The sequence below is a fragment of the Ahaetulla prasina genome, chromosome 9 (assembly GCF_028640845.1).
Source record: "Ahaetulla prasina isolate Xishuangbanna chromosome 9, ASM2864084v1, whole genome shotgun sequence".
In the NCBI taxonomy this organism is placed as follows: Eukaryota; Metazoa; Chordata; class Lepidosauria; order Squamata; family Colubridae; genus Ahaetulla; species Ahaetulla prasina.
Genome location: NC_080547.1, coordinates 4,832,704 through 4,860,203, shown reverse-complemented (window position 1 = coordinate 4,860,203; position 27,500 = coordinate 4,832,704). Strand labels below are relative to the sequence as shown.

General features: G+C 41.5%; 1 protein-coding gene across 3 annotated transcripts in view; it reads right to left on the bottom strand.

Annotated features, from left to right (window-relative positions):
* The window catches only part of PDLIM2 (PDZ and LIM domain 2), a 135,762-nt gene that overhangs the window by 50,609 nt on the left and 57,653 nt on the right, over positions 1-27,500 (bottom strand). For all 3 annotated transcript variants that reach the window (XR_009156505.1, XM_058194771.1, XM_058194772.1), the window contains exons 5-6: positions 27,498-27,500; positions 25,721-25,775 (exon numbers count right to left, since the gene is read on the bottom strand). The exon at positions 27,498-27,500 is cut by the window's right edge and continues 191 nt beyond it. Coding sequence is in view for 2 of the 3 variants with exons in the window: in XM_058194771.1 (XP_058050754.1) it covers positions 25,721-25,775; positions 27,498-27,500 (58 nt within the window). In the remaining variant the exon portion in view is untranslated. The remainder of the gene's footprint in view (positions 1-25,720; positions 25,776-27,497) is intronic.

Below are 27,500 nucleotides of genomic sequence, written 5' to 3'. Positions count from 1 at the left end.
AACAAACCTAATGCTCCTTCTTCCTCCTCTTTTCCCCACAACAACAACAACAACCCTGAGAGGTGGATTAGGCTGGCTTTCATGCCTAAGGCAGGACTTGAACTCACAGTTGCTCAACTTGCTACAACATAGAAGCGCCCCAATTACAGGTATTCAGTTTTGCAAACTTTCATTATTCAACCTCCAGGGACCCAGCTGTTTGTCTTTTTAGGAAGGATGCTAAAACAATGGAGATAAATTTTAGTAACATGGGCGTGAGGCTAAAGGACAGATTGATCCCTGTGCATTTCAGCAGTCTGTCCTTCAAAAATATACAATAATCTCACAACCCACATTCTCCTAGGTAGGACCTAGTCCTAGACCAACAGTAGTGAACCTTTGGGGCTTGGATCACAATTTTCTCTCTGTCTCTCTCCTTTCTCTCTCCCTCCCTCCCTCTCTCTCTCTCTCTCTCTCACACACACACACACACAGAGAGAGAGAGAGAGAGAGAGAGAGAGAGAAAAGAGAAACAATTCTCTATCTCCCCCATATCTCGACCACCTGAAGCCACTTGGCTTCGGGTGTTGACGAATGCTAGCATGTCACCCAAAATGTCATGATGTGTCACCTTTGCCAGGTACCGTATATACTCGAATATAAGCCGATCCGAGTATAAGCCGAGGTCCCCAATTTTACCCCAAAAACTGGGGTAAACTGGGGACTCGAGTATAAGCCGAGGGTGGGAAATGAGGCACCTACCGGTTGAAACCCTCCTCCCTCAGCTGAGAAGGCTGGCCCCCGCCTCTCACTGCACCGCAGGGCTTCCCGCCCGTCCGGTAAAATGTGAAAAAGAAAAAAAACTCGAGTATAAGCCGTATATACTCGAGTATAAGCCGAGGTCCCCAATTTACCCCAAAACTGGGGTAAACTGGGGACTCGAGTATAAGCCGATCCGAGTATAAGCCGATCCGAGTATAAGCCGAGGGGACGTTTTTCAGCACAAAAAACGTGCTGAAAAACTAGGCTTATACTCGAGTATATACGGTAAGTCCTAGGTTTGCCATCACTGTCCTAGAACCTATTTAAAAAAAACCTGAAAGATACTTAAGGCTGGGTTTAACCAAACAATCCCAATTCTGCATCAAGAAAAGGCAAGATTTGGCAACCTAAACAAATGATGCAAAGTTAGATAAATAACCACACAGGAAGGAAGAAAAACTGGGACGGTTAAAAGGGATATGGGGTAAAATGTCTCCCCCCCCCCAAAAAAAACCCACAGGAATGCAATCCGGCCAACTGGCTGTTAAGATTTCAGTAAGCCTTGACAGCAATCTTTCAAATAAATCTTAACCAGCCACAGAAGCTAGAAATATGTTTTTACAAGACTCTACAAAACTCAAGAGGCCAACCTGCATATGTAATAATCCCTGGTTTTTCTTATAACTGTTATGTAGACACATAAACACAGATGGTCAAATTCTATCAAGTGTAAATGTTCCTCATAGAATCACTCCACCCTTATCTTGTAATTCCCTGATAAGCCAAAATCTGTCCTCCGGAGCAGAATGCAAGCTTTCTATTGTGAGTAGAATAGTTGTTGGGTTTGGTTTTGTTTTTTTGGGGGTTTTTTGCGGGGGGGGGGGGACACGAAACTAAAGAGAGAAAAAAATCTTTTCTCAACTTTTATCACAAGCCAGAAGGAGAATCCTCATCAATAACGTTTTAAAAGCTATTAAATATTTTTAAATGCATGTATCTGAGAAAGAGAGGTATTAAAAATATTGGCTTATCCTGGCTTATTATCAATAATTTATTAAGACTAGCCAAAGGGAAAAAACTTGAGAGTTCTGTATAACTCCTACCATCGCTCTTACAGGATTTTAACATTATTTGCAAAGAAGAGCAATTAAAATGACTGAAGACCTGGAGACCAAAACATATTAAGAATGGTTGGAGGGTTTGGGTTTGGCTAGTCTAGAGGAAAAAAAAGGACAAAATTTGTCCAATATTTGAGGGGCTGCCACAAAGAAGAGGGGGTCAATTTAATCTCCAAAGCACCAGAAGGCAGGAGAAGAAACAATGGACGGAAACTAACCAAAGACAGAAGCAACCTGGAATTAAGGAGAAACTTCCTAACAGTGAGGACAATTAACCAGTGGAATAGCTTTGCCTTCAGAAGTTGGAGGTTTTTTAAGAAGAGACCGGACAGCCACTTTTCAGAAATGGTATAGGATCTCCTGATTGAGCAGGGGGCTGGACTAGAAGACCTCCAAGGTCCCTTCTAGCTCTATTCTGATTCTAATTTCAAAGCCAAATGCAATCAAGCAGATAGAGAAAGTTGTCACGCCAGACATACCTTACTACGTCTTGGAATGCTCTTATTTCATTCTCGGTTCCCACCCTGTAGAACCTAAAAAATATGTTTTTCTGTATATCCAAAACATTGTTTTTAACTTGCTCTTGCGTAGCTTCTTCTCTGGTAATATTGTACTACTAACTAAAGCACACAAAAAATTTGCTAGACCAATTCTCGAATACAGCTCATCTGTCTGGAACTGTCCGCACTGCATATCGGACATAAATACAATCGAGAGAGTCCAGAGATATTTTACGAGAAGAGTCCTCCACTCCTCTGCTCGCAAAAAAAATACCTTATGTCACCAGACTCCAAATTTTGGGCTTAGACAACTTAGAACTACATTGACTTCAGTCTGACCTAAGCATAGTACATAAAATTACCTATCACAATGTCCTACCAGTCAATGACTACTTCTGCTTCAACCACAACAATACATGAGCAAATAACAGATACAAACTTTTTTTAAAATTTATTTTATTTAATTTATGTATTTTGTCACACACAGTATATATGAGCATAAGCATGAAATAACTATACAATATATAAGCATATATATAAGTATGAGTATGTAATAACTGTATTAATTGGATATAATGAAAGGAAACAATAGGACAGGAACGGTAGGCATGCTTGTGCTCTTATGCAGGCCCCTTACGGACCTCTTAGGAATGGGGTGAGGTCAATAGTAGACAGTTTTTGGTTGAAGCTTTGGGGATTTTGGGAAGAGACCACAGAGTCAGGTAGTGTATTCCAAGCATTAACAACTCTGTTACTGAAGTCATATTTTCTGCAATCAAGATTGGAGCGGTTCACATTAAGCTTAAATCTATTGTTTGCTCGTGTATTGTTGCAATTGAAGCTGAAGTAGTCTTTGATAGGAAGGACATTGTTAATTACTCAAGGTAAACTGCTCCAAACTCGATTGCAGAAAATATGACTTCAGTAACAGAGTGGTCAATGCCTGGAATGCACTACCTGACTCTGTAGTTTCATCCCAAAATCCCCACAATTTTAACCTTAGATTGGCTACTGTTGACCTCACTCCATTTCTAAGAGGTCTGTAAGAGGCGTGCATAAGCGCACCTGCGTGCCTACCGTCCCTGTCCTAATATTCCTTTTTTCACTTTCTCTTTTCATGTATCCAAATTATGTTTATACTTTTACCTGTTATCTTATATATGATTGACAAAATAAATATGGGCCTTTTGTGGCTCAACAGGCTAATGCAGTCTGTTATTAACACAACTGCCTGCAATTACAATTACTGCAGGTTCAAGTCCCACCAGGCCCAAGGTTGACTCAGCCTTCCATCCTTTATAAGGTAGGTAAAACAAGGACCCAGATTGTTGGGGGGGGGCAATACAAGTTGACTTTGTATATAATATACAAATGGATGAGACTATTGCCTTACACAATGTAAGCCGCCCTGAGTCTTTGGAGAAGGGCGGGATATAAATTCAAATAAAATAAATAAATAAATAAATAGAGTTTAAAAAAGAAGAAGAATGCCAACTGATAGAAGAACGACGACTGCTAACTATTGTGCAAAGATAGTTAATGGTAGCAGGGGCCCCATCCTAGCACTACAAAGTCAACCACAATCCGTCTTCTCTATCCATTTCCACAGGCTTCAGAACACGTGCATTACCTCACCAGAAGAAAATGTGCCATCCCTTGCGAAGGTCTTTGAAACAAGCTACATGAGATAGTATTATCAGAACAAAGGCAGCCACTTGTGCTGGGGAGTTTTCCAGTTTTGTCTCCTGAATAGTGCTAAAATTAAACGTGTAACCCACACTGAACTCATTTCCTGAAAGGGTGCGTGGGGGTGGTGGGGGGGAAGGAGGGACACATTCTTGGAGGGTTAACTCATCCTTGTTAATCCTTGCCCTGAAGCCTTGGGTGGACCTCTCTGATGGCCTGATGGGGCAACATATAGTCCAAAAGTCATTCTGCGGGAACTCTCAGACAAAGCCATCTTCTGACCAGAAGAGGGCACTCGCATTTTTCCAGTTAGAATAGAATAGAATTTTATTGGCCAAGTGTGATTGGACACACAAGGAATTTGTCTTGGTGCATAGGCTCTCAGTGTACATAAAAGAAAAGATACGTTCATCAAGGTACAACATTTACAACACAATTGATGATCAATATATCAATATAGATCATAAGGATTGCCAGCAACAAGTTATAGTCATACAGTCATAAGTGGAAAGAGATTGGTGATGGGAACTATGAAACGATTAATAGTAGTGCAGATTCAGTAAATAGTTTGACAGTGTTGAGGGAATTATTTGTTTAGCAGAGTGATGGCCTTCGGGAAAAAAACTGTTCTTGTGTCTAGTTGTTCTTTTGTGCAGTGCTCTATAGCGTCGTTTTGAGGGTAGGAGTTGAAACAGTTTATGTCCAGGATGCAAGGGATCTGCAAATATTTTCAGGGCCCTCTTCTTGATTCGTGCAGTATACAGGTCCTCAATGGAAGGCAGGTTGGTAGCAATTATTTTTTCTGCAGTTCTAATTATCCTCTGAAGTCTGTGTTTTTCTTGTTGGGTTGCAGAACCGAACCAGACAGTTATAGAGGTGCAAATGACAGTTTCTCCGGTGCTATAGTGATATAGCCAAATTAGAAAGGGCTACAGTACCAGCAACAGCGGGAAAGAACAAAAAGGAAGAGTGAACAGTTTAATCCAAGTAGCTTCTTCAGCTCTGACTGGATGGTGGAGATGGAAGGATTTATACTGCATAATGCAAACGACCAGCTGTCTGCAAGGAGTATCAATCCTTCCATTCCCCACCATCCAGTCAGAGCTGAAGGAGCTTCTTGGAGGAGAAGCAAAACATCTTCAAAAGAAAAACCAGGAAGTCCAGTTGCCTCTTGGGAAAAAAAGCGCCTTTGGGTTATGATTGTAGCAGCATCCCCATGATCACGTGATCAAAATTCAGACGCTTGGCAACTGGCTCATACTTATGACGGTTGCAGGGTCCCTGGATCACGTGATCACCTTTTGTGACCTTCTGACCAGCAAAGTCAATGAGGAAGCCAGATTGACTTAACCATCATGTTAGAATAGAATAGAATAGAATAGAATAGAATAGAATAGAATAGAATAGAATAGAATAGAATAGAATAGAATAGAATAGAATAGAATAGAATGGAATAGAATAGAATAGAATAATAAATATGGAATGGAACAGAACAGAACAGAACAGAACAATAAATATGGAATGGAATGGAATGGAATGGAATGGAATGGAATAGAATAGAATAGAATAGAATAATAAATATGGAATGGAATGGAATGGAATGGAATAGAATAGAATAGAATAGAATAGAATAGAATAGAATAGAATAGAATAGAATAGAATAGAATAGAATAGAATAGAATAGAATAGAATAGAATAGAATAGAATAGGGGCCGGTTTAGCTCTGCCTGGTAAGGCCTGTTATTAAGAACACAAAGCCTGCAATTACTGCAGGTTCGAGCCCGGCCCAAGGTTGACTCAGCCTTCCATCCTTTATAAGGTAGGTAAAATGAGGACCCAGATTGTTGGGGGGGCAATAAGTTGACTTTGTAAATATATACAAATAGAATGAGACTATTGCCCTATACATTGTAAGCCGCCCTGAGTCTTCGGAGAAGGGCGGGGTATAAATGTAAACAAAATAAAAAATAAAAAAAAATAGAATAGAATAGAATAGAATTCTTTATTGGCCAAGTAAGAATAGAATAGAATAGAATAGAATAGAATAGAATAGAATAGAATAGAATAGAATAGAATAGAATAGAATAGAATAGAATAGAATTCTTTATTGGCCAAGTATGATTGGACACACAAGGAATTTGTCTTTGGTACATATGCTCTCGGTGTACATAAAAGAAGATACGTTCATCAAGAATCATAAGGTCATAGGTTACAAATAAGCAATCAGGAAACAATCAATATACAGTCATAAGTGGAAGGAGATGGGTGATGGGAACAATGAGAAGATGAATAGTAGTGCAGACTTAGTAAATAGTTTGACGGTATAAGGTACAACACTTAATGCCAGTCATAGGGAACAAGTAAGCAATCAAATCACATTAGGAAACAGTCAATATAAATCTTAAGGATACCTGAATAAGAATACTAGTTAAGGATACTAACAACTGTAGTGATTCATTTAAGAACTGCGGCAAGGAAGATTGTAAAATGGGGCAAAGCAACTGCCTTTCTTAGCAACAGAAATTTTGGCCTTAATTGTGGTTGTAAGTCTTAAATAGTACCTGTATTTAAGATGGGAAGTATCAGCAGGAAAGGTGGCTAAAGCTTTGGAGCAGGGATCTCCAACCTTGGCAACTTTAAGCCTGGTGCACTTCCACTCCCAGAATTCCCCAGCCAGCCAGCAAAGCCTAACCCTAAGCTTAACCCTAACCCAAAGCTGCCTGGGAATTCTGGGAGTTGAAGTCCACCAGGCTTAAAGTTGCCAAGATTGGAGACCCCTGCTTTGGAGGTATGAACCTTACAAAAGATCCCTTATCATTGTTTTCTGGAGTACCCAAAATCTGGGATTTGGCTGTTGTCCATCCTCTACAATTCCTTTTCTGTCTCCCATCTTGTATAACTATAGTAATCTGCCTTAGCAACAACTATAAACTACTTTCATACTCCTTTAGAAATTTGTATCAAACTGGGCGTTGGTTGGTTGGTCTATTCGTCTGCGTATCAAAAGCAAATTCCCTAAAATACACCACTATTAACCAGGGCTGGTAAATGGTGAACTCCTTTGCCAAGTTCCCAAAATCCAACTAATTTTCCTTGGCCACAAGAGATACAATAATTTTGCATCAAAGTTATCACAAACAGCCCAGGCCATCAATGATGGTAGCAAGACTGTAGCTCAGTACCAAAGTTCTGGATATTAAACCATCTCAGGTGTAATTCCCAGCATCTTCAGGTAGACGTACCAGGGAAGAAATGATGCAAAAGATCTTTACTAGAAGATCTCGGAAAATTAGACAAGACAGAGAGTCTGACTGAGTCATCTTTCTACGTTCAATACCAATTTTACTCCTAACAGGGCAAAGAAAGAATTTCCATTCCATCTTAAGAGAAGCTGTAAAGGTTCGGATTCTAGTGTTGAAAATATTACATCGAAAGTAGGCAAGATAAAAATCACTCCCGATTAGGAAAATACCTAGTAGCGAAATGAGAAGGAGTTTCACTAATGACTCAACGTTTTTAGAAGTCCTGAATTGCTCCACCGGAAAACAAGAATTGCTTTGGCCACTGCTGGGTGGCTCTAGGCGCCTTGGCTTAATTTGTGCCAACTCCACCCGTTTCTAGCCAAAAACAGAGGTGGCTTTGGTGACGCATGGCATTGCTTTATCATGACTGAATTTATTAGAAGTGGCTTCACATGGAGCTCCCTTTGAAATACATCCAGAAATTGCAAAGGTCCTATAATGCGCTTAACTGGAATTAGTCATTATGAACATGTAACTCCCATAGCTCAGCGTTCACTATTTACTTTGGGTCCAATTCAGAACGCTAGTCAGCTTCCAATGGCTTAAGGGTGGGGCTACTGAAAGGATGGCCTCCTCACCTATAAGCCCCTTGGCTCATTAAGATCTTCTGGAAATGCAGAACTAGCATTGTTTTCACAAGACAAAACATCTGGACAGGACTAGGGAAACCCTCAGAGATCTGACTAAAGATGGTTGACAAAGCCAGAGGGTTCCACAAGATTGACTTGCAATAGGTGGTCCCTGCTGAGATGTTTTTTTTTTAAAAAAAAAACATTTTGGAAACCAGCAGAAAATGGCACGACCACCATTGTTGGGATGATAACATCTGCTTAATTTCAGCGATGTAATTGGCGAGAGCAGAAAAGAAATTGCTTTGGGGCTACAATCTCCCCTCCCCTCCTGTAAACCGTCGTATGCTTGAAGAACTCTGATGAATTGAGAAGATAATTCGCACTCTCCCTTTTTAAGCCACGAAGGGCTATCATAGGTATGTGGAAGAGTCACATTAATGGACTTGTTTGCATAGTACACAGGATGGAGTCAGGCCTACATTCCTGCCTTGTGTTTTCACTGCTCCCTATTTCGGTTGGCTAACCTCCTCCAAGCCACCAAGGAATGGCAGCTTATTATTATTCTCCCCCTTATTCCTTTCAACTGCTAGAACAGTTTGGATGGGGGGAAAAAATGCGTCAAGGATTTGCTAAATAGGAATCTGAAAATCTGGTGTAAATTCAGTGTTCGAACCACGATAGCACACTGGCTGATATATATCTTCTAGTATCGTTTTTTGGACTTGAGTTACCCACAAATCAGACACCCCACAACTACAATCACGAAACCCCGATCTCACTTTCTTCAGCATTTATAATTCTGGGTTTTCAGACCAGACTGTTCTTCTCATTTCTCCCGATCTGAGCCATTCCTTAACTAAATACCCCCCACCGGCAAATTTGCTTGCCAATAGAAGCCAGGAGCATTGTGATCTGGGCCAGCTGGCAGGAGGCCCACATCCATTTTAACTACCCACATCAGCCTCAACAGAGCTTCCCCATATGTTTGAAATTCAGCTGGCTGCCGTAGAGGATTTAATCCAGCATCAAACAACAGAGTCCCTTGGAGAGGCCGACCAGTGAATGCATAATATTCATGGCAGTTCTTATGGAACACCAACCTTCTCCAGTTCTATGTTAGCCTTAGTAAAGCCTGAAAGGTGGTCCTTGCAGAATCCACCAGAATGACAATTCTCCATTCAGGTAAACAGACTTAGGTAAGAAAAACCCAAAGTACACATATAAACTGGGTGAAACCAGGCTTAATAGCAGTAACTGTCTGGTTCGGTTCTTCAACCCAACAAGAAAGACACAGACTTCAGAGGATAATTAGAACTGCAGAAAAAATAATTGCTACCAACCTGCCTTCTACTGAGGACCTGTATACTGCACGAATCAAGAAGAGGGCCGTGAAAATATTTACAGATCCATTACATCCAGGACATAAACTGTTTCAACTCCTACCCTCAAAATGACGCTATAGAGCACTGCACAACAGAACAACTAGACACAAGAACAGTTTTTTCCCGAACGCCATCACTCTGCTAAACAAATAATTCCCTCAACACTGTCAAACTATTTACTAAATCTGCACTACTATTAATCTTCTCATAGTTCCCATCACCAATCTCTTTCCACTTATGACTGTATGACTATAACTTTGTTGCTGGCAATCCTTATGATTTATATTGATATATTGACCATCAATTGTGTTGTAAATGTTGTACCTTGATGAAGGTATCTTTTCTTTTATATACACTGGGAGCATATGCACCAAGACAAATTCCTTGTGTGTCCAATCACACTTGGCCAATAAAAATTCTATTCTATTCTATTCTATTCTAACTGTGAGGGGGATCTTGGAGTCTTAGTGGACAACCAATTAAATGTGAGCCAGCAGTGTGCAGCGGCAGCCAAAAAAGCCAATGCACTCCTAAATTGTATTAACAGAGGGATACAATCAAGATCAAGTGAGGTACTAATTGTTGTTGTTGTTGTTAGTTGCGAAGTCATGTCCGACCCATCGCGACCCCATGGACAATGTTCCTCTGGGCCTTCCTGTCCTCTGCCATCCTCTGGAGTCCATTTAAGCTCACGTCGACTGCTTCAGTGACTCCATCCAGCCACCTAGCCACCTCATTCTCTGGAGGTATTAATACCACTATATAAAGCTATAGTAAGACCACACCTAGAGTACTGCACACAGTTTTGGTCACCACACTGTAAAAGAGGAACTTTAGAAAAAGGGCAGAGAAGAGCAACCGGGATGATTCGGGGACTGGAGGCTAAAACATATGAAGAACAGTTGCAGGAACTGAGCATGGCTGGTCTTGTGAAGAGAAGGACCAGGGGAGACATGATAGCAGTCTTCCACTATTTGAGAGGCTGCCACAGAGGGGAGGGGGTCAAGCAGTTTTCCAAAGCACCCGAAAGCCAGACAAAGAATAATGGATGGAAACTGATCAAGGAGAGATTCAACCTGGAAATAAGGAGGAATTTTCTGACAGTGAGAACAATCAACCCATGGAACAGAAGTTGCCTTCAGAAGTTGTGGGAGCTTCATCACTGGAGGCTTTCAAGAAGAGATTGGACTGCCATCTGTCAAAAATGGTGTAGGGTCTCCTGCTTGAGTGGGAGGTTGGACTAGATGACCTACAAGGTCCCTTCCAACTCTGTTAATTTGTCAGGATACCGATTAACAGAATTGGAAGGGACCTTGGAAGCCTTTTGGTTCATTGCTCTGTTCAAGCAGGAGACCCTATACCATTCTGGACAAATGGCAGTCCAAGCTCTCCTTAAAAATCTCGATTGATGGAACACGCACAACTTCTGGAGGCAAGCCCTTCCATGGATTAGTTGTTCTCACTGTCAGGAAATTCCTCCAATTTCTCTTCCCTCTGTTACTTCTTGTCCTGCCCTCAGATGCTTTGGAAACTAGGTCAACACCCGCTTCTTTGTGACAACCCCTCAAATATTGGAAGACGGGTATCATGTCATCCCTCTCAAGTTACACCAGACATACCTAGTTCCCTCAGTTAGATGCATTTTACACGATGCTCGCTCTTTTCTGACCCACATCTTTTAATGCATCAAGTATATTGGGCAGGGGTGAAATCCAGCAGGTTCTGACAGGTTCTGGAGAACCGGTAGCAGAAATTTTGAGTAGTTTGGAGAACCGCTAGTGGAAATTTTGAGTAGTTTGGAGAACTGGCAAATACCAACTCTGGCTGGCCCGAGAGTGGGGTGGGAATATAGATTTTGGAATATCCTTCCCCCCAGAGTGGGTTGGGAATGGGGATTTTGCAGTATCCTTCCCCTGGAGTGGGAATGGGGATTTTGCAGTATCCTTCCCCTGGAGTGGGAATGGGGATTTTGCAGTATCCTTCCCCTGGAGTGGGAATGGGGATTTTGCAGTATCCTTCCCCTGGAGTGGGAATGGGGAGTTTGCAGTATCCTTCCCCTGGAGTGGGAATGGGGATTTTGCAGTATCCTTCCCCTGGAGTGGGAATGGGGATTTTGCAGTATCCTTCCCCTGGAGTGGGGTGGGAATGGGGATTTTGCAGTATCCTTCCCCTGGAGTGGGAATGGGAGTTTGCAGTATCCTTCCCTGGAGTGGGAATGATTTTGCAGTATCCTTCCTGGAGTGGGAATGGGAGTTTGCAGTATCCTTCCCTGGAGTGGAATGGGATTTTGCAGTATCCTTCCCCTGGAGTGGGAATGGGGATTTTGCAGTATCCTTCCCCTGGAGTGGGGTGGGAATGGGGATTTTGCAGTATCCTTCCCCTGGAGTGGGAATGGGGATTTTGCAGTATCCTTCCCCTGGAGTGGGAATGGGGAGTTTGCAGTATCCTTCCCCTGGAGTGGGGTGGGAATGGGGATTTTGCAGTATCCTTCCCCTGGAGTGGGGTAGGAATGGGGATTTTGCAGTATCCTTCCCCTGCCATGCCCACCAAGCCACATAACGTCCACCAAGCCACACCCGCAGAACCGGTAGTAAAAAAAAATTTGAATTTCACCACTGATATTAGGGGTGGCTTTGCCCCTTCTCTTCCCAATCTCTTGCAGCTCCTTCATCTAAAGACGTATTTTTTGCTAGAAAAATAGTAAATCCTTTTTGGCACTTCCAGCTGCTCCTGTTTAAAAATTTTGGAAACAGAAGGATGGGGCGGGGGGAAAGTCCTTCCTAAACAGAAACAAATGTTTTTGGGAAGAGCAGACGGCAGGAGTCTTGACAGAAAGACACTCATCAGCATTGCCTATGATCTTCCTTAGCTCCCCCCACCAAGAAAGAAAGGAATTTGTAGGAATAGACAATTTCAAAAGAAACAGTCTAGTCCAGCCTTCCTCAACGTGGTACACTCTGATCTGTTAGGGCAGAAGTCCCATCAAGCTATTCCTGCTCAGTGGCCTCCTTTCCTTTCTAGTGAGGACCTCCGATTCTTGATCCCAGAATACCTACCTATCTTAAAGGTAAAGGTAAAGGTTCCCCTCGCACATACGTGCTAGTCGTTCCCAACTCTAGGGGTCGGTGCTCATCTCCGTTTCAAAATCGAAGAGCCAGCACTGTCCAAAGACGTCTCCGTGGTCATGTTGCCGGCATGACTCAACGCCAAAGGCGCACGGAACGCTGTTCCCTTCCCACCAAAGGTGGTCCCTATTTTTCTACTTGCATTTTTTACGTGCTTTCGAACTGCTAGGTTGGCAGAAGCTGGGACAAGTCACGGGAGCTCACCCCGTTACGTGGCACTCGGGATTTGAACCGCTGAACTGCCGACCTTTCGATCGACAAGCTTAGCGTCTTAGCCACTGAGCCACCTTCAGGTTAACCCTCTTTCATCAAGCTTTTCATATTGACCTGTGGGTTTTTTGTTAAATCATTACTATTTTCTTAAGAGACCTGTAGAAAAAAATATACCATTCTCTGTAATGCAACTCATCTTTTGGGTATTCCACGTCATCTCCTCTAGCAACCATTTTGGAGACAAATCTTAAGTCTGCTGCCTTTTTATAATCTATTCTGATCAGAAGACGGTAGTTTAACTGGTCAGACAAGGAAAGGACAGGAGAACTACCAGTCTAATATTACTAGCATGTTTTAACATAACATAATAATAGAGTTGGAAGGGACCTTGGAGGTCTTCTAGTCCAACCCCCTGCCCAGACAGGAAACCCTACACCATTTCAGACAAATGGCTATCCAACATTTTCTTAAAAATTTCCAGTGTTGGAGCATTCACAACTTCTGCAGGCAAGTTGTTCCACTGATTAATTGTTCTAACTGTCAGGAAATTTCTCCTTAGTTCTAAGTTGCTTCTCTCCTTGATGAGTTTCCACCCATTGCTTCTTGTCCTGCCCTCAGGTGCTTTGGAGAATAGCTTGACCTCCGTTTTGTTGAATAATGTTGGTAAAATTAAGCTGTCAGTAAAGACAGTAGCGCCCTGGTGTATCTACATTTGAGATACTGTTCAATGAAGGTTTATCCCAGCTTAGAAAGGGATAACTGTACCAGAACATGGAGCTCGGTGGCTCACATGGTTAGGAAGCTGGGTTGACAATCAACAAGCCCACATTCGGGGCCAGAGTGTTGCTCTCGCCATTTGCTCCCGCTCCTGCCAACCTAGCAGTTTGAAACTGTGTAAAAATGCAAGTAGATAAATAGGTACCACATTGATGGGTTGATTAATGGAGACATGATGTCACAACTGGGCATCTGCTAGGCCAGGGGTCACCAACCTTTCGGACCTCAGGGACCACTAAGTTCATAATTTTAAATCCTGTGGACCACTAATATGATCTGTCTAATGACTGGTTGGATGGGGGTGGCTAGGTTGTCATGTGACTGGGTGAGTGTGGCCAACTCGATGTCACTCACATGGAGGGGGGCCTCACCAGTCTCTACTCACCACTCCCAGCCACTCCTCGTCTCCCCACCCGGGCTCCTTAGGGCCCCAACAGGAAGCAGTTGTTGGAGATAAGCAGCCACTATGAGAAAGAGTTGGCCAAACAGCTCAGTTCAAATTGGATCTGACCGAGAAGGAGGCTCAGCAGAAGCACCTCACTGAGGACTAGGAGCATAGACTTTCCAAGCAGAGGGAAGACCTGTGGGAGTGCGAGGCCAGGTACAAACGCTTGGAGGCTCAGCAAGATGAGATGGTCAGCCAGTTCCAGGCCATGATGCAGTCCTACTGGAACAAGGCCCTCCGGCTCTTCGCTACCAGTGGGGCTTCCATCCAGCCTTTGCTCAATGACCTGCACCAGGAGGCCAAAGCAGACCCCAAGTTGGAAATTTCTGCCCCCCCTTCAACCTACACAAAAAGACCCCAAAGGGGGAGACTCTCTGCAGTAACACAAATGTTCATTGCACGTATCCATCCCAGGGGCCGTAGTTTGAGGGCCCCTGATTTAGTGCAATATTAAAAATGCAAATAATTTTTCAGCGGACCACCAACATTTTCTCACGGACCACCAGTGGCCCACGGACCACCAGTTGGTGACCGCTGCCCTAGGCAATGCTGATGTCACGGGCCAATGCTTTTAACCTGGAAGCGCCTTGGTGCTTCCAACATGAATACACATGACTGTAACTGGAAGAGGTGAAAGAAAAGAGATCAGTAGATTTTCTACAATTTCTGGGGCTTTAGTAAAGAGCAGGAATGGGAGCTTTTTTTGGTGGCCCACGGAGGCATCTAACATTTTGGGAGACTGAAACCTTCAAACTCGATGGGACTAATCCCATAAGCAGTTGGGATTGCTTTTAGAGAGGCTGTGATATGCCTATTTTTGAGAACACACGGTAATTTTTCATTTATTTCTCATCCCCCAAATGAGAAAGAAATGCTGCCTCCAATTTCAGTAATCCCGGCTAGAAGCGCTTTCAAAGACCACAGAGAGAGGAAAGGGGAAGGAATTTGTTTTCCATTTCCCATATTGCTTTAATATATGGTCACTCAAGAAAGCGAGTTGGCAATTGATGCAACGCAGTCAGAATAAATCTTCACCTAAACCCCAAGTCATGTATGGAATTTTTGGCCACAGAAACAAAATGGCTACCGACTCGGAGGTCTAATTCTTTTCTTATTTATCCCCCCCCTCTTTTCTTATTATGTTATTTTTTAATTATGTTTATTATGTTATTATTATGTTCGTAAGCCCAACACGTGGTCTTCCTATATTTAATTTTCAACCCTTCTTCAGGCTTTCCTTTGAGATGAAGGGGCTGAACAAAAATATTTCTGAATAAATAAGAACAAATTCAGAAAGGAGGCATGGTTTCTCCCTTGCTACGCGGAACCAGAGATGGTATACAGCAGGTTCTGACCAGTTCTGGAGAACCGGTAGCGGAAATTCTGAGTAGTTCGGAGAACCGGTAAATACCCCACCTCTGACTGGCCCAGCTCCCATCTATTCTCTGCCTCCCAAGTCCCAGCTGATCGGGAAGAAATGGGGATTTTGCAGTAACCTTTCTCTAGAATGGGGTGGGAATGGAGATTTTACAGTATCCTTCCCCTGCCCAGCCAAGACACACCCACCAAACCATGCCCCGCCTACCAAGACACACCCACAGAACCGGTAGTAAAGACATTTGAATTTTACCACTGCACAGAACCTCACTTGGTAAAGGCCAGTACCTGGAGAAGATTTTAGTTGAACCCTAGACTAAATGAACCTTACATTCCCCTATGTATCTTTCTGGGCATGCAAACTATCTGAATGTTACGAGAACAAAAGGACATCTATAGCGATTTAGAGGAGCTGATTTCTTGTTCAGGAACTCAAACTGAACAGAGCGTTCTAGAAGTAACATTAATTCCCGTGATCTCCCTTTCTGGGGAGCTGCCCTATTAAGGAATTTTCTGGGGGAAGTAAGATAAAGGAGAACCAGCCAGGACCAAGCATCAACTCATTAGCCTCCAACCTTCAAATCTGAGCCCTCAGCTCAAGGCAACGGCTGGGTTGGAGGAGGTCAATCAAAACAGAGCCAAGAACTAAAGCAAATAAATATTGGAAGGGAAAGAAAATGATGAGGAGAAAGCAAGGCCTTGTAGAGCTGGGATGACTTAAGATGCCAGCTGGCAAGCAGTATGTTTTGGGCCAACCTCTCCTCCCAAAAATTTGGGCTCGAAAAACAGCCCCAGAATATATCAAAAACACAGACAGACCAGTCCATGGAGCCAAAGCAAGCAAACAAACAAGAATCCCAACCCAAAAAGAGCAACAGCAGAAGGAAATGCCAGGACACACATGGGCATGGAGACAAGACCTCAAAGACCATAGGAGGAGAGGCAGAAAAAGTTCCTTAGCAGAGCAGAAGCATTCCAAAAGATCACCCCGGGAAGCTGCCTTACAAACTCAGCAAACTTTCAAGTACAACTGCAAGGAGAAAGTGCGGCCAAGGAGTTACATATCTGTATTGTGGGAATAATCACAATGATAATCGTAACTACAAGTCAATAGCAACGAGTGCTTTGGAGCAGGGGTCTCCAACCTTGGCCACTTTAAGATTTGTGGACTTCAACTCCCAGAGGCAGCTTCGCTGGCTGAGGAATTCTGGGAATTGAAGTCCACAAGTCGTAAAGTGGACAAGGTTGGAGACCCTTGGTTTGGAGAGTTCCAGGTTCATTAACTCGTCGTTAATTTTCACAAAAAGACATTTTGTAACTTATCTTTCTTCCCCCTTACTGCAGACAAAAGGCCGAAGCTGAAGACGTGTCTAAGGCTACCAAAGTTAAATTCACAGCCACGTTAAGATTCAAAATGGAGCTTCAAAGCTCATTCCTGCAAAACATCACATCAACTTGCATTCTCATTTAAGTATTCTTCCCTAAACCAGGGGTGTTGTGACCTGTCAGGCCTCCAGCCCCCGGCCCTGGCCCCATGCCCAGAGAGGATTCAAGGAGTGAAAGGACAAGCCCGATAAACCTCACTCATACAGCGTGTGTTCCTTTGGCTCAGCTTTCAGAGCAGGAAGCCAGCCAGGTGCTGGAATCACTCAGCCCTACTCCCTCTGACCCCTCCCTTTCCCAGAAGCTGACAGCAGATCCAGCTGAAGACAATTTAGTGTGGGAGGACCCTCGCTTCCGGAGATCTGAGAGGCGACGCCAGCAGAAGGAGGGGTGGGGCAGGCCTGGATAAATGCTGAGTCATGGAGCTACACCCCATAGCCTATATAAAGGACCTGCTTTTGGCATTCCAACCTTGAGTCAAGCAAAGTCTCATCTAGTTTGCTGATATCGGACTCTATCGCTGAAGTCACAACTTGGACTCCTGGCTGCCCTGATAAACCTCGAAGGAATTTGGCAAGCTGCAGAGGCTTCGTTGCCATGTTTGATACGGACTTCCTTGACCCGGTCGTTGGAGGGGGAGGGGGACACGACAAGGGGTCTCCAACTTTGGCAACTTTAAGACTTTTTTATTTATTTATTTTGTCACAACATCATATAAAAAGATTTTATAGTATATAAACATATATATGAGTAAATATTGGGAGGTATAAGCATCTATATATATATAGGAAGAAGAAAAGAAAAACAATAGGACAGGAACGATAGGCACGTTTGTGCGCTTATGCACGCCCCTTATGGTCCTCTTAGGAATGGGGTGAGGTCAATAGTAGAAAGTTTTTGGTTAAAACTTTTAGGATTATGGGAAGAGACCACAGAGTCAGGTAAAGTATTCCAAGCACTGATGATTCTGTTACAGAAGTCATATTTTCTGCAATCTAGATTAAAGCGGTTAACATTAAGTTTAAATCTGTTGGTTGCTCTTGTATTATTGCAGTTAAAGCTGAAGTAGTCTTTAACAGGAAGGACATTACAATAGATGATTCTATGAGTTAAACTTAGGTCTTGTCGAAGGCGACGGAGTTCCAAGTTTTCTAAGCCTAGGATTTCAAGTCTGGTGGGATAAGGTATTTTGTTGTTTTCAGAGGAATGGAGAACTCTTCTTGTGAAATATTTCTGGACACGTTCAATTGTATTGATGTCAGAGATGTGGTGAGGGTTCCAAACAGGCGAGCTGTATTCTAGAATTGGTCTAGCAAATGTTTTGTATGCTCTGGTTAGTAGTGTAGTGTTTTTGGAAAAGAAGCTATGCAAGATTAGGTTTACAACTCTTAGAGCTTTTTTTGCTATGTAGTTACAGTGGGCTTTTTGGCACTTAGATCATTTGACATGAAAACTCCAAGGTCTTTAACGGGGTGGGGGTCATCTGTAAGGTAATGTCCATCAAGTATGTACTTAGTGTTTGGGTTCTTTTTTCCAATGTCTTAAAGACTTGACAAGTCGTAAAGGTGCCAAGGTTGGAGACCCCTGCCCTAAATGATCTTCATATTTCCATTTATGGCCACATTCTGGCAAAAAAAGAGAGAGAGAGAGAGAGAGAAAGAGAAGCATTGCAGAACGAACATTCTTGAGAGCTACAGACTTGCCAAATCTAGATTGAACAACATACAAAAGCATTAAGTCCAACCAGTTTGATGTGTCCTTCAGGGCTCAAGGCACATTGACTAAGGGTGGAGAAAAATGTTGAGTTGAATATTTTTGTTAGATTATAGTTTCATAGGGCAGGGCAATATTTTTTACTTCTGACATCTGCTAAAAGCCTTCAGGATGTAAGCAACTGATTTATGGATTTAACTGAATTTATTGATTTGAATAAAACCGATGCAGTAAAACGCAGCCCCTGAAATTTGCACAAAGGAACCAGATTTGTTTCTCAGCGGATTTAAATCTGAATTGCTTCATTTCAGGATTACACAATCTCCAATTGTGTTAACCCTTTTGTTCTTTTCCCCAGTGGGGACTGGAACTGATCGTCAAACATAAGAAGGCGGGGTCGGGGGGGGGGAGGGGAGTCAGAGTGACTGAAAAGTTTTCTCCTGGGAAAATACTTTCGACCAGATCTCGCCAACCTTGACAGCTTTAAGCCTGGTGGACTTCAACTCCCAGAATTCTAGGAGTTGAAGTCCTCCAGGCTTAAGGTTGCCAAGGTTGAGACCCTGCCTAAATGATCTTCATATTTCCATTTATGGCCACATTCTGGCAAAAAAAGAGAGAGAGAGAGAGAGAGAGAGAAAGAGAAGCATTGCAGAACGAACATTCTTGAGAGCTACAGACTTGCCAAATCTAGATTGAACAACATACAAAAGCATTAAGTCCAACCAGTTTGATGCGTCCTTCAGGGCTCAAGGCACATTGACTAAGGGTGGAGAAAAATGTTGAGTTGAATATTTTTGTTAGATTATAGTTTCATAGGGCAGGGCAATATCTTTTACTTCTGACATCTGCTAAAAGCCTTCAGGATGTAAGCAACTGATTTATGGATTTAACTGAATTTATTGATTTGAATAAAACCGATGCAGTAAAACGCAGCCCCTGAAATTTGCACAAAGGAACCAGATTTGTTTCTCAGCGGATTTAAATCTGAATTGCTTCACTTCAGGATTACACAATCTCCAATTGTGTTAACCCTTTTGTCTTTTCCCCAGTGGGGACTGGAACTGATCGTCAAACACAAGAAGGCGGGGTGGGGGGGGGAGTGGAGTAAGAGTGACTGAAAAGTTTTCTCATGGGAAAATACTTTAGACCAGAGGTCTCCAACCTTGACAACTTTAAGCCTGGTGGACTTCAACTCCCAGAATTCTGGGAGTTGAAGTCCTCCAGGCTTAAGGTTGCCAAGGTTGGAGACCCCTGCTTTAGACAGCCTACCTATTAAAGTGGTCCTGATTTCCAAGAAATTAATAGTAGATAAGACATTTTAAAAGCTTCATGGTGTCCAACGAAAAAAAGAACTAAGGGCGACATGACAATATTTGTGAGGCTGCCAGAAAGAGGGGGGTGGGTGAGGTCAAGTCTATTTTCCGAAGCACCAGAAGGCAAGACAAGAAACAATGAATTGAAACAAAACAAGGAAAGAACTAATCTAGAACGAAGGAGAAATTTCCTAATGGTGAGAAACCATTAGAATAGAATAGAATAGAATAGAATAGAATAGAATAGAATAGAATAGAATAGAATAGAATAGAATAGAATAGAATAGAATAGAATAGAATAGAATAGAATTTTATTGGCCAAGTGTGATTGGACACACAAGGAATTTGTCTTGGTGCATATGCTCTCAGTGTACATAAAAGAAAAGATACCTTCATCAAGGTACAACATTTACAACACAATTGATGGTCAATATATCAATATAAATCATAAGGATTGCCAGCAACAAAGTTACAGTCATACAGTCATAAGTGGAAAGAGATTGGTGATGGGAACTATGAGAAGATTAATAGTAGTGCAGATTTAGTAAATAGTTTGACAGTGTTGAGGGAATTAGTTGTTTAGCAGAGTGATGGCCTTCGGGGAAAAACTGTTCTTGTGTCTAGTTGTTCTGTTGTGCAGTGCTCTATAGCGTCGTTTTGAGGGTAGGAGTTGAAACAGTTTATGTCCAGGATGTGAGGGATCTGTAAATATTTTCACGGCCCTCTTCTTGATTCGTGCAGTATACAGGTCCTCAATGGAAGGCAGGTTGGTAGCCATTATTTTTTCTGCAGTTCTAATGATCCTCTGAAGTCTGTGTCTTTCTTGTTGGGTTGCAGAACCGAACCAGACAGTTATGGAGGTGCAGATGACAGTGGAACAGCTTGCCTTCAAAAGTTGTCGGTGCTCCATAAATGGAGGCTTTTAAGAAGATGCCGGACTGCCACCTGTCTGGAATGGTACAGGGGTCTCCTGCTTGAGCAGGGGGTTGTGACTAGAAGACCTCTCCAAGGTATCTTCCAGTTCTGTCATTCTGTTTATCATAGGAGAGGTTAGCAATTTCGATAGAGATAACTTGATTCTCTACAGAAGTTCTATCGTGCTTAATTCGACTAATTATTACAGCCATGGATACCCTGCCCATATCTGCATCAATATCCTTCAAATCCCATCCCACTAAAAGAAATGAATAAAAGCAGACCAATATTCCTTCTTGCTGAATGAGAAAGTACATTATTCTTACAAGAAAATTAAGTCTTTCTGGATAAGAATTTGGTGGATTATGCAGAATGTTCTGAAGAAGAAGATAAAGTTCCTACCGCAATTTTTCCTTTTGGGAATAACAACGGACTGTACAGTGATTGAGACTAAATTGATTTTGAATTTAATAACAGCAGCAAGACTGTTGATTGGACAATATTGGAAGAAAAAAGAACTACCCACAATAGAAGAATGGATATTGAAAGTTTCCAATTTGGCTGAGATGGCTAAAATCTCAGCCTTCTTGAAAGACAGTACTCAAGAAAAATATTTAAAAGAATGGAAGATTTGGATTGATTATATTCAAAATAGATATCAGATTAAGAAATTTCAGATTGCCTTTGAATGAAGGACGTTGTTTTTGATTTTAATGGAAGAAGTCAGGTTATGTGAGAGAGAAGGATTATAATTGTGTTAGATTTTAAAAATTTAATGTATGATTGTTTGTTTATTGAACTATACCTTGTGTTTGCTCCGGAAGTCGGGGGAGGGGTTTTGGAGGAGGGGAAGGAGGGGAGGGGAAGGAGGAGAAAAATTTAATTGTTGTTGTAAAACCTTTTCAATAAAAAAAAAGAGAGAAAGTACATTATTATTAAAAAAAAAAATTTCGACTGCGCAGAAATGGATAAACTGACCATTGATTTAAAAGGACAAACAGATTCAGGATATTACACAATACGGGAGAAGTGGTACGATTGGATTGAGAACAGAAAAATGAAAAAGAAACAGACAGAAAAGACAGAGAATCAAAATGTATAGTAAAAATGTATAGGATGTATTCGAATTGGAATGTTACGCTACGTAAATGGTCGCAGATATGCTTAAGATGTAAATAAGATTTGCTCCTTTGTAAAAACTCAATAAACAAAAATTAAAAAAAGAAAATACCACAATTATTATTATTATTTTTAGAAATAAGTGAAATAAGAAACACTTTCAAGTAAAAACAGGGAATGTAGGGATGGCCAATCAAAGGCAATACTTAATATTTCTGATGGCATAAAAAAAATCCTAGCAATACAAGATGAGTGGTGCCAGATCATCTATGTGGTCAGAAGAACCAATATTTTCCATTTATTTTCCAACAAGACAGACACAGACTTCAGAGGATCATTAGAACTGCAGAAAAAAAACAATGGCTACCAACCTGCCTTCCATTGAGGACCTGTATACTGCACGAGTCAAAAAGAGGGCTGGGAAAATATTTACAGATCCCTCGCATCCTGGACATAAACTGTTTCAACTCCTACCCTCAAAACGACGCTATAGAGCACTGCACAACAGAACAACTAGACACAAGAACAGTTTTTTCCCGAAGGCCATCATCACTCTGCTGAACAAATAATTCCCTCAACACTGTCAAACTATTTACTAAATCTGCACTACTATTAATCTCTCATCGTTCCCATCACCCGTCTCCTTCCACTTATGACTGTATGACTGTAACTTTGTTGCTTGTATCCGATTTATACTGATATCAATTGTTTCCTGATTGCTTATTTGTAGCCTATGACTATCATTAAGTGTTCTATCATTAAGTGTTAAATTTGTACCCTAGGACTATCATTAAGTGTTGTAAGTGTTGTACCTTGATGAAGGTATCTTTTCTTTTATGTACACTGAGAGCCTATGCACCAAGACAAATTCCTTGTGTGTCCAATCACACTTGGCCAATAAAAAATTCTCTTCTCTTCTTTTCTCTTCTCTTCTCTCTTCTCTTCTCTTCTCTTCTAAGATGTTTGGTAGGGATGTGTAGGTTGCCTCCAATTTGGAAGTGTGCAAGGGCTCTTTTAGGATGATATAGCTATTGTATAGAATACGCCCATTGGATTTTTCAGAAGGCTCTGAGAATTATAAAACTGAGAGCAAGGGACCTTGGTCTAGGACAGGGGTCTCCAACCTTGGCAACTTTAAGACTTGTGGACTTCAACTTCCAGAATTCCTCAGCCAGCTTTTCTGGCTGAGGAATTCTGGAAGTTGAAGTCCACAAGTCTTAAAGTTGCCAAGGTTGGAGACCTCTGGTCTAGGAGATGACAAACAATTGTTGATGTTCTATTTACAACTACTTGTAAATAATAGAATGGAGGAGGTGGAGAAGAACTATAACCTGATATGATTCTTGAGAGCTAAGACCTTCTCAGGTAGCTGCTAATATCATTGGAAAACTTAGCAGCTTAACTTCAACTTCTCTAGACTTCTTTCCTTGCCGGTCCTCTAAGCATCGTGAGATGCTGCGAATTCACACCAGGGGTTCCCTCATGAACTACCTGAAGAGGTCTCTTTGGCTGAGGCAATCATGGGTTTACTTGCAAAAGATACTTTTAATAGGCCTCAGGAGGAAGGCCTATTCACCCTGTCCCTTGTGTAATAAAAGAGGCAAGCAGCATTTTCCCCAAACTGGCTGTGCCTCCCTGGATCACATTTGTTGCTTGGAGACATCAGGCAGGAACAAGCAAACATCCCCAGCCAGCCAGGTGTGCTGTGGGGCTGCAGAGACATGTGTAGGGGAGCAGCCGGTTCAAAAGCAATGAGATCAACAGCCGAGACATAAAGCCTGAAGGGCCAACAAAGTTCCTTGACTAGCTAAGGGCAATGGAGATTAATGAATGAGCTTAAGAGGACACAAGTTCATATTAAGAACAAAATATGAATAAATAAATATTCATGTTAAGTTCATATTCATGTTAAGAGGACACAACTTCACATCCAATGACCTAAGTGCCAAAGCCCACTGCAACTACATTGCAAAAAAGGCATTAAGAGTTGTTAACCTAATCTTACGTAGCTTCTTCTCCAGAAACACTACACTGCTAACCAGAGCTTATAAAACATTTGCTAGACCAATTCTTGAATACAGCTCACCTATCTGGAACCCATACCACATCTCTGACATCAATACAATTGAACGTGTCCAGAAATATTTTACAAGAAGAGTTCTCCACTCCTCTGAATACAACAAAATACCTTATGCCACCAGACTTGAAATCTTGGGTTTAGAAAACTTAGAACTCCGCCGCCTTCGACAGGACCTGTGTTTAACTCATAGAATCATCTATTGCAAAGTCCTTCCTGTTGAGGATTACTTCAACTTCAATCACAACAATACAAGAGCTAACAACAGATTTAAATTTAATGTTAACCGCTTCAATCTTGATTGCAGAAAATATGACTTCAGTAACAGAGTTATTAATGCTTGGAACACACTACCAGACTCTGTGGTGTCTACTCAAAATCCCCAAAACTTTAACCAAAAACTGTCTACTGTTGACCTCACCCCATTCCTAAGAGGTCTGTAAGGGGCATGCATAAGAGCACAAACGTGCCTACTGTTCCTGTCCTACTGTTTCCTTTCACTATATCCAATTTATATAGTTATTACATACTTATACTCATATATATCTTATATATTATATAGTTAATTCATGATTATGCTTGTATATACTGTTGTGCAGTGGTGGGATTCAGCCAGTTCGCACCACTTCGGGAGAACCGGTTGTTAACTTTCTGAGCAGTTTGGTGAACTGACTGTTGGAAGAAATCATTAGGGCAGAGAACCGGTTGTTAAATTACTTGAATCCCACCACTGCTGTTGTGACAAAATAAATAAAATAAAAAATAAATAAAATGAATAAGTTTTATAAAAAGGGAAAGAGAATAGCAGGTCGAATTGTTGTTAAGTTGAAGTAGGTTGTGGTTTTTTTTAACCTCTTTGATCACGTTACAAAAATATTAGCTGACTAGGCTTCTCTAGGTATATGGCTCCGATTATGATGATCCCTGCTGCTAAAGCTATAAAAGAAGCGGAGAATTCAGCCAAGTGATGTGGGTTTAACTGCCTTTCTTACAAGCTCCCCCCTCTACCTTTTCTTTCCATGGCTCCTTGTGGTTTTTTCCCCACAGTCCAAACGATTTCCTATAAATCACCTGTGCCACAAATGTTGGGCTTAAGACAACTTAGAACTACGCCGACTTCAGTCTGACCTAAGCATAGTACATAAAATTATCTACCACAATGTCCTACCTGTCAATGACTACTTCCACTTCAACCACAACTATACATGAGCAAATAATAGATACAAACTCAAGGTAAACCGCTCCAAACACGATTGCAGAAAACATGACTTCAGTAACAAAGTGGTCAATGCCTGGAATGCACTACCTGACTCTGTAGTTTCTTCCCCAAACCCCCAAAACTTTAAGCTTAAACTGTCTACTGTGGACCTCACCCCATTCCTAAGAGGTCTGTAAGGGGCGTGCATAAGCGCACCTGTGTGCCTACCATCCCTGACCTAATATCCTTTTTATTTACTCTTTTCATGTATCCAAATTATGTTTATACTTTTACCTGTTATCTTATATATGATTTGTGCGCAAAACCCAGCGGTAAAATGTCGCTAGTCCCAAAACTCAGCTCCGTTCACCGACAAAATAAATAAATAAATAAAAATAAAACAAATACCCTCTTTTCCAGAAGAATGTGGTCAGAGTAGCTGTTCTTACGTACTGAACAACGATTCCAGGGAATCCCCCCCAAAAAAAGAGTTTGAGGTCACACACCTCAACTTATTATTAAAACTTATTTATTTCGTATGGCTGGACTAGCCTGATTTTTATTTTTATTGGATGGGTTTTTAAAATTTTGTGATTTTACTGGGGAGTACGTTTTTTAACATTTTGGGCATTTAAATTAGTTTTTTAAGGGATGTTTTTAATTATTGTGTGTATTTATATTTTATCTGCCTGTTCACCACCCTGAGTCCTTCGGGAGAAGGGCGGTATACAAATTAAAATATTATTATTATTATTATTATTTACCTGTCTGTTGCTTGACTCCTGCTGACTCTGAAGTGAAGCGCCCACAGACTGGAAGCTAAAAAAAAAAAGAGAGAGAGAGCAGAAACACAGAAACAGGTTTGCTTATTATGGGTAAGAAATAGGAAGAAGTATTTGCTTAGGGCAGTGGTTCTCAACTTTAGTCATTTTAAGATGCGTGGGCTTCAATTTCAGAGTTTTCCTCTTCTAACTAGGTAGATTTAAGATAGCTCGCTTTATAATATAATATAACAACAGAGTTGGAAGGGACCTTGGAGGCCTTCTAGTCCAACCCCCTGCCCAGGCAGGAAACCCTACACCATATCTCAGTCAGATGGTTATCCAACATTTTCTTAAAAATTTCCAGTGTTGGAGCATTCACAACTTCTGCAGGCAAGTCGTTCCACTTCTTAATTGTTCTATGACTGCACTAACTTGTGGCAGAATTCCAGTCCCAGTGTAGTGTAAGTTGAGAACTGCCTGTATACACACTAAGTAACAATAGAAATCTTAACATTAAATAACGAGTTCAAGAGTAAAACTTATAACTAATGTGTACTTCGGTGTGAATTGCAGTGGTTCTTTTTTTTTCTTTATCTTATACTCAACTTTGGATGAAAAGTTAAATAATTTTATGCCTGTAATTCTCAACGGCAAATTAGTATTGATTTTTTTAAAAAAAACAATTCTCATTATTTTCAATACTTTAAGCAATACTTTGAACATAATAGAATGTTAATAATTCTAATCGCATTGTGTATACTTCATTTACTATTATTTCTAGAAGTCCTCCATTAATGTTGATTCTCCAATTGAACAAATATATTAATTTACTGCGTTTACATCCTGCCTATGCTTCTAAAAAATTGAAGGAGACTTTTTTTAGATGTAGGGATGGTAATCTTTTCTTCCCAGTCAAGCAATTCTATAAAATAGGTTAGATACAGGGGTGAAATCCAGCAGGTTCTGGAGAACCGGTAGCGGAAATTTTGAGTACTTCGGAGAACCAGCAAATACCACTTCTGGCTGGCCCCAGAGAGGGGTGGGAATGGAGATTCTGCAATATCCTTCCCCCAGAAGTAGGGAGGGAATGGGGATTTTGCAGTATCCTTCCCCTGCCACGCCCACCAAGCCACGGCCACAGAACCGGTAGTAAAAAAAATTTGGATTTCACCACTGGTTAGATATTAAAGTTATGGCTGGTCCAGTATCTATTAGTGAACTCTACTGTCTATTTGAAGACGGGTCTCCTCATTTCTAGACCAACTAGTTCAAAACTGTACTACAATGTTTCATGAATGCACCTTCAACATACGGGATTCATTGTAATCAGGTGTGGTGCCAGATAACCTAATCAGATGCAGGTTCCCTCCTGATGTAAAAAGATGCATTTTTCATCCTATTAGCTTTGGGTGGATGAATGCCAAAAATTTTGTTCTCCACATTTTTCTTTTAAAGTTTTTATGGGCAAACTCAACAGACTTTTTTTTTTTTTAAATTACATTTATATCCCGCCCTTCTCCGAAGACTCAGGGCGGCTTACAGTGTATAAGGCAATAGTCTCATTCTATTTGTATATTTACAAAGTCAACTTATTGCCCCCCCAACAATCTGGGTCCTCATTTTACCTACCTTATAAAGGATGGAAGGCTAAGTCAACCTTGGGCCGGGCTTGAACCTGCAGTAATTGCAGGCTGCTGTGTTTTAATAACAGGCTTCTTACAGCCTGAGCTACCACGGCCCTTTTGATCTGATTCCGTTCCTAAAAGTTGTTGTCTACCTG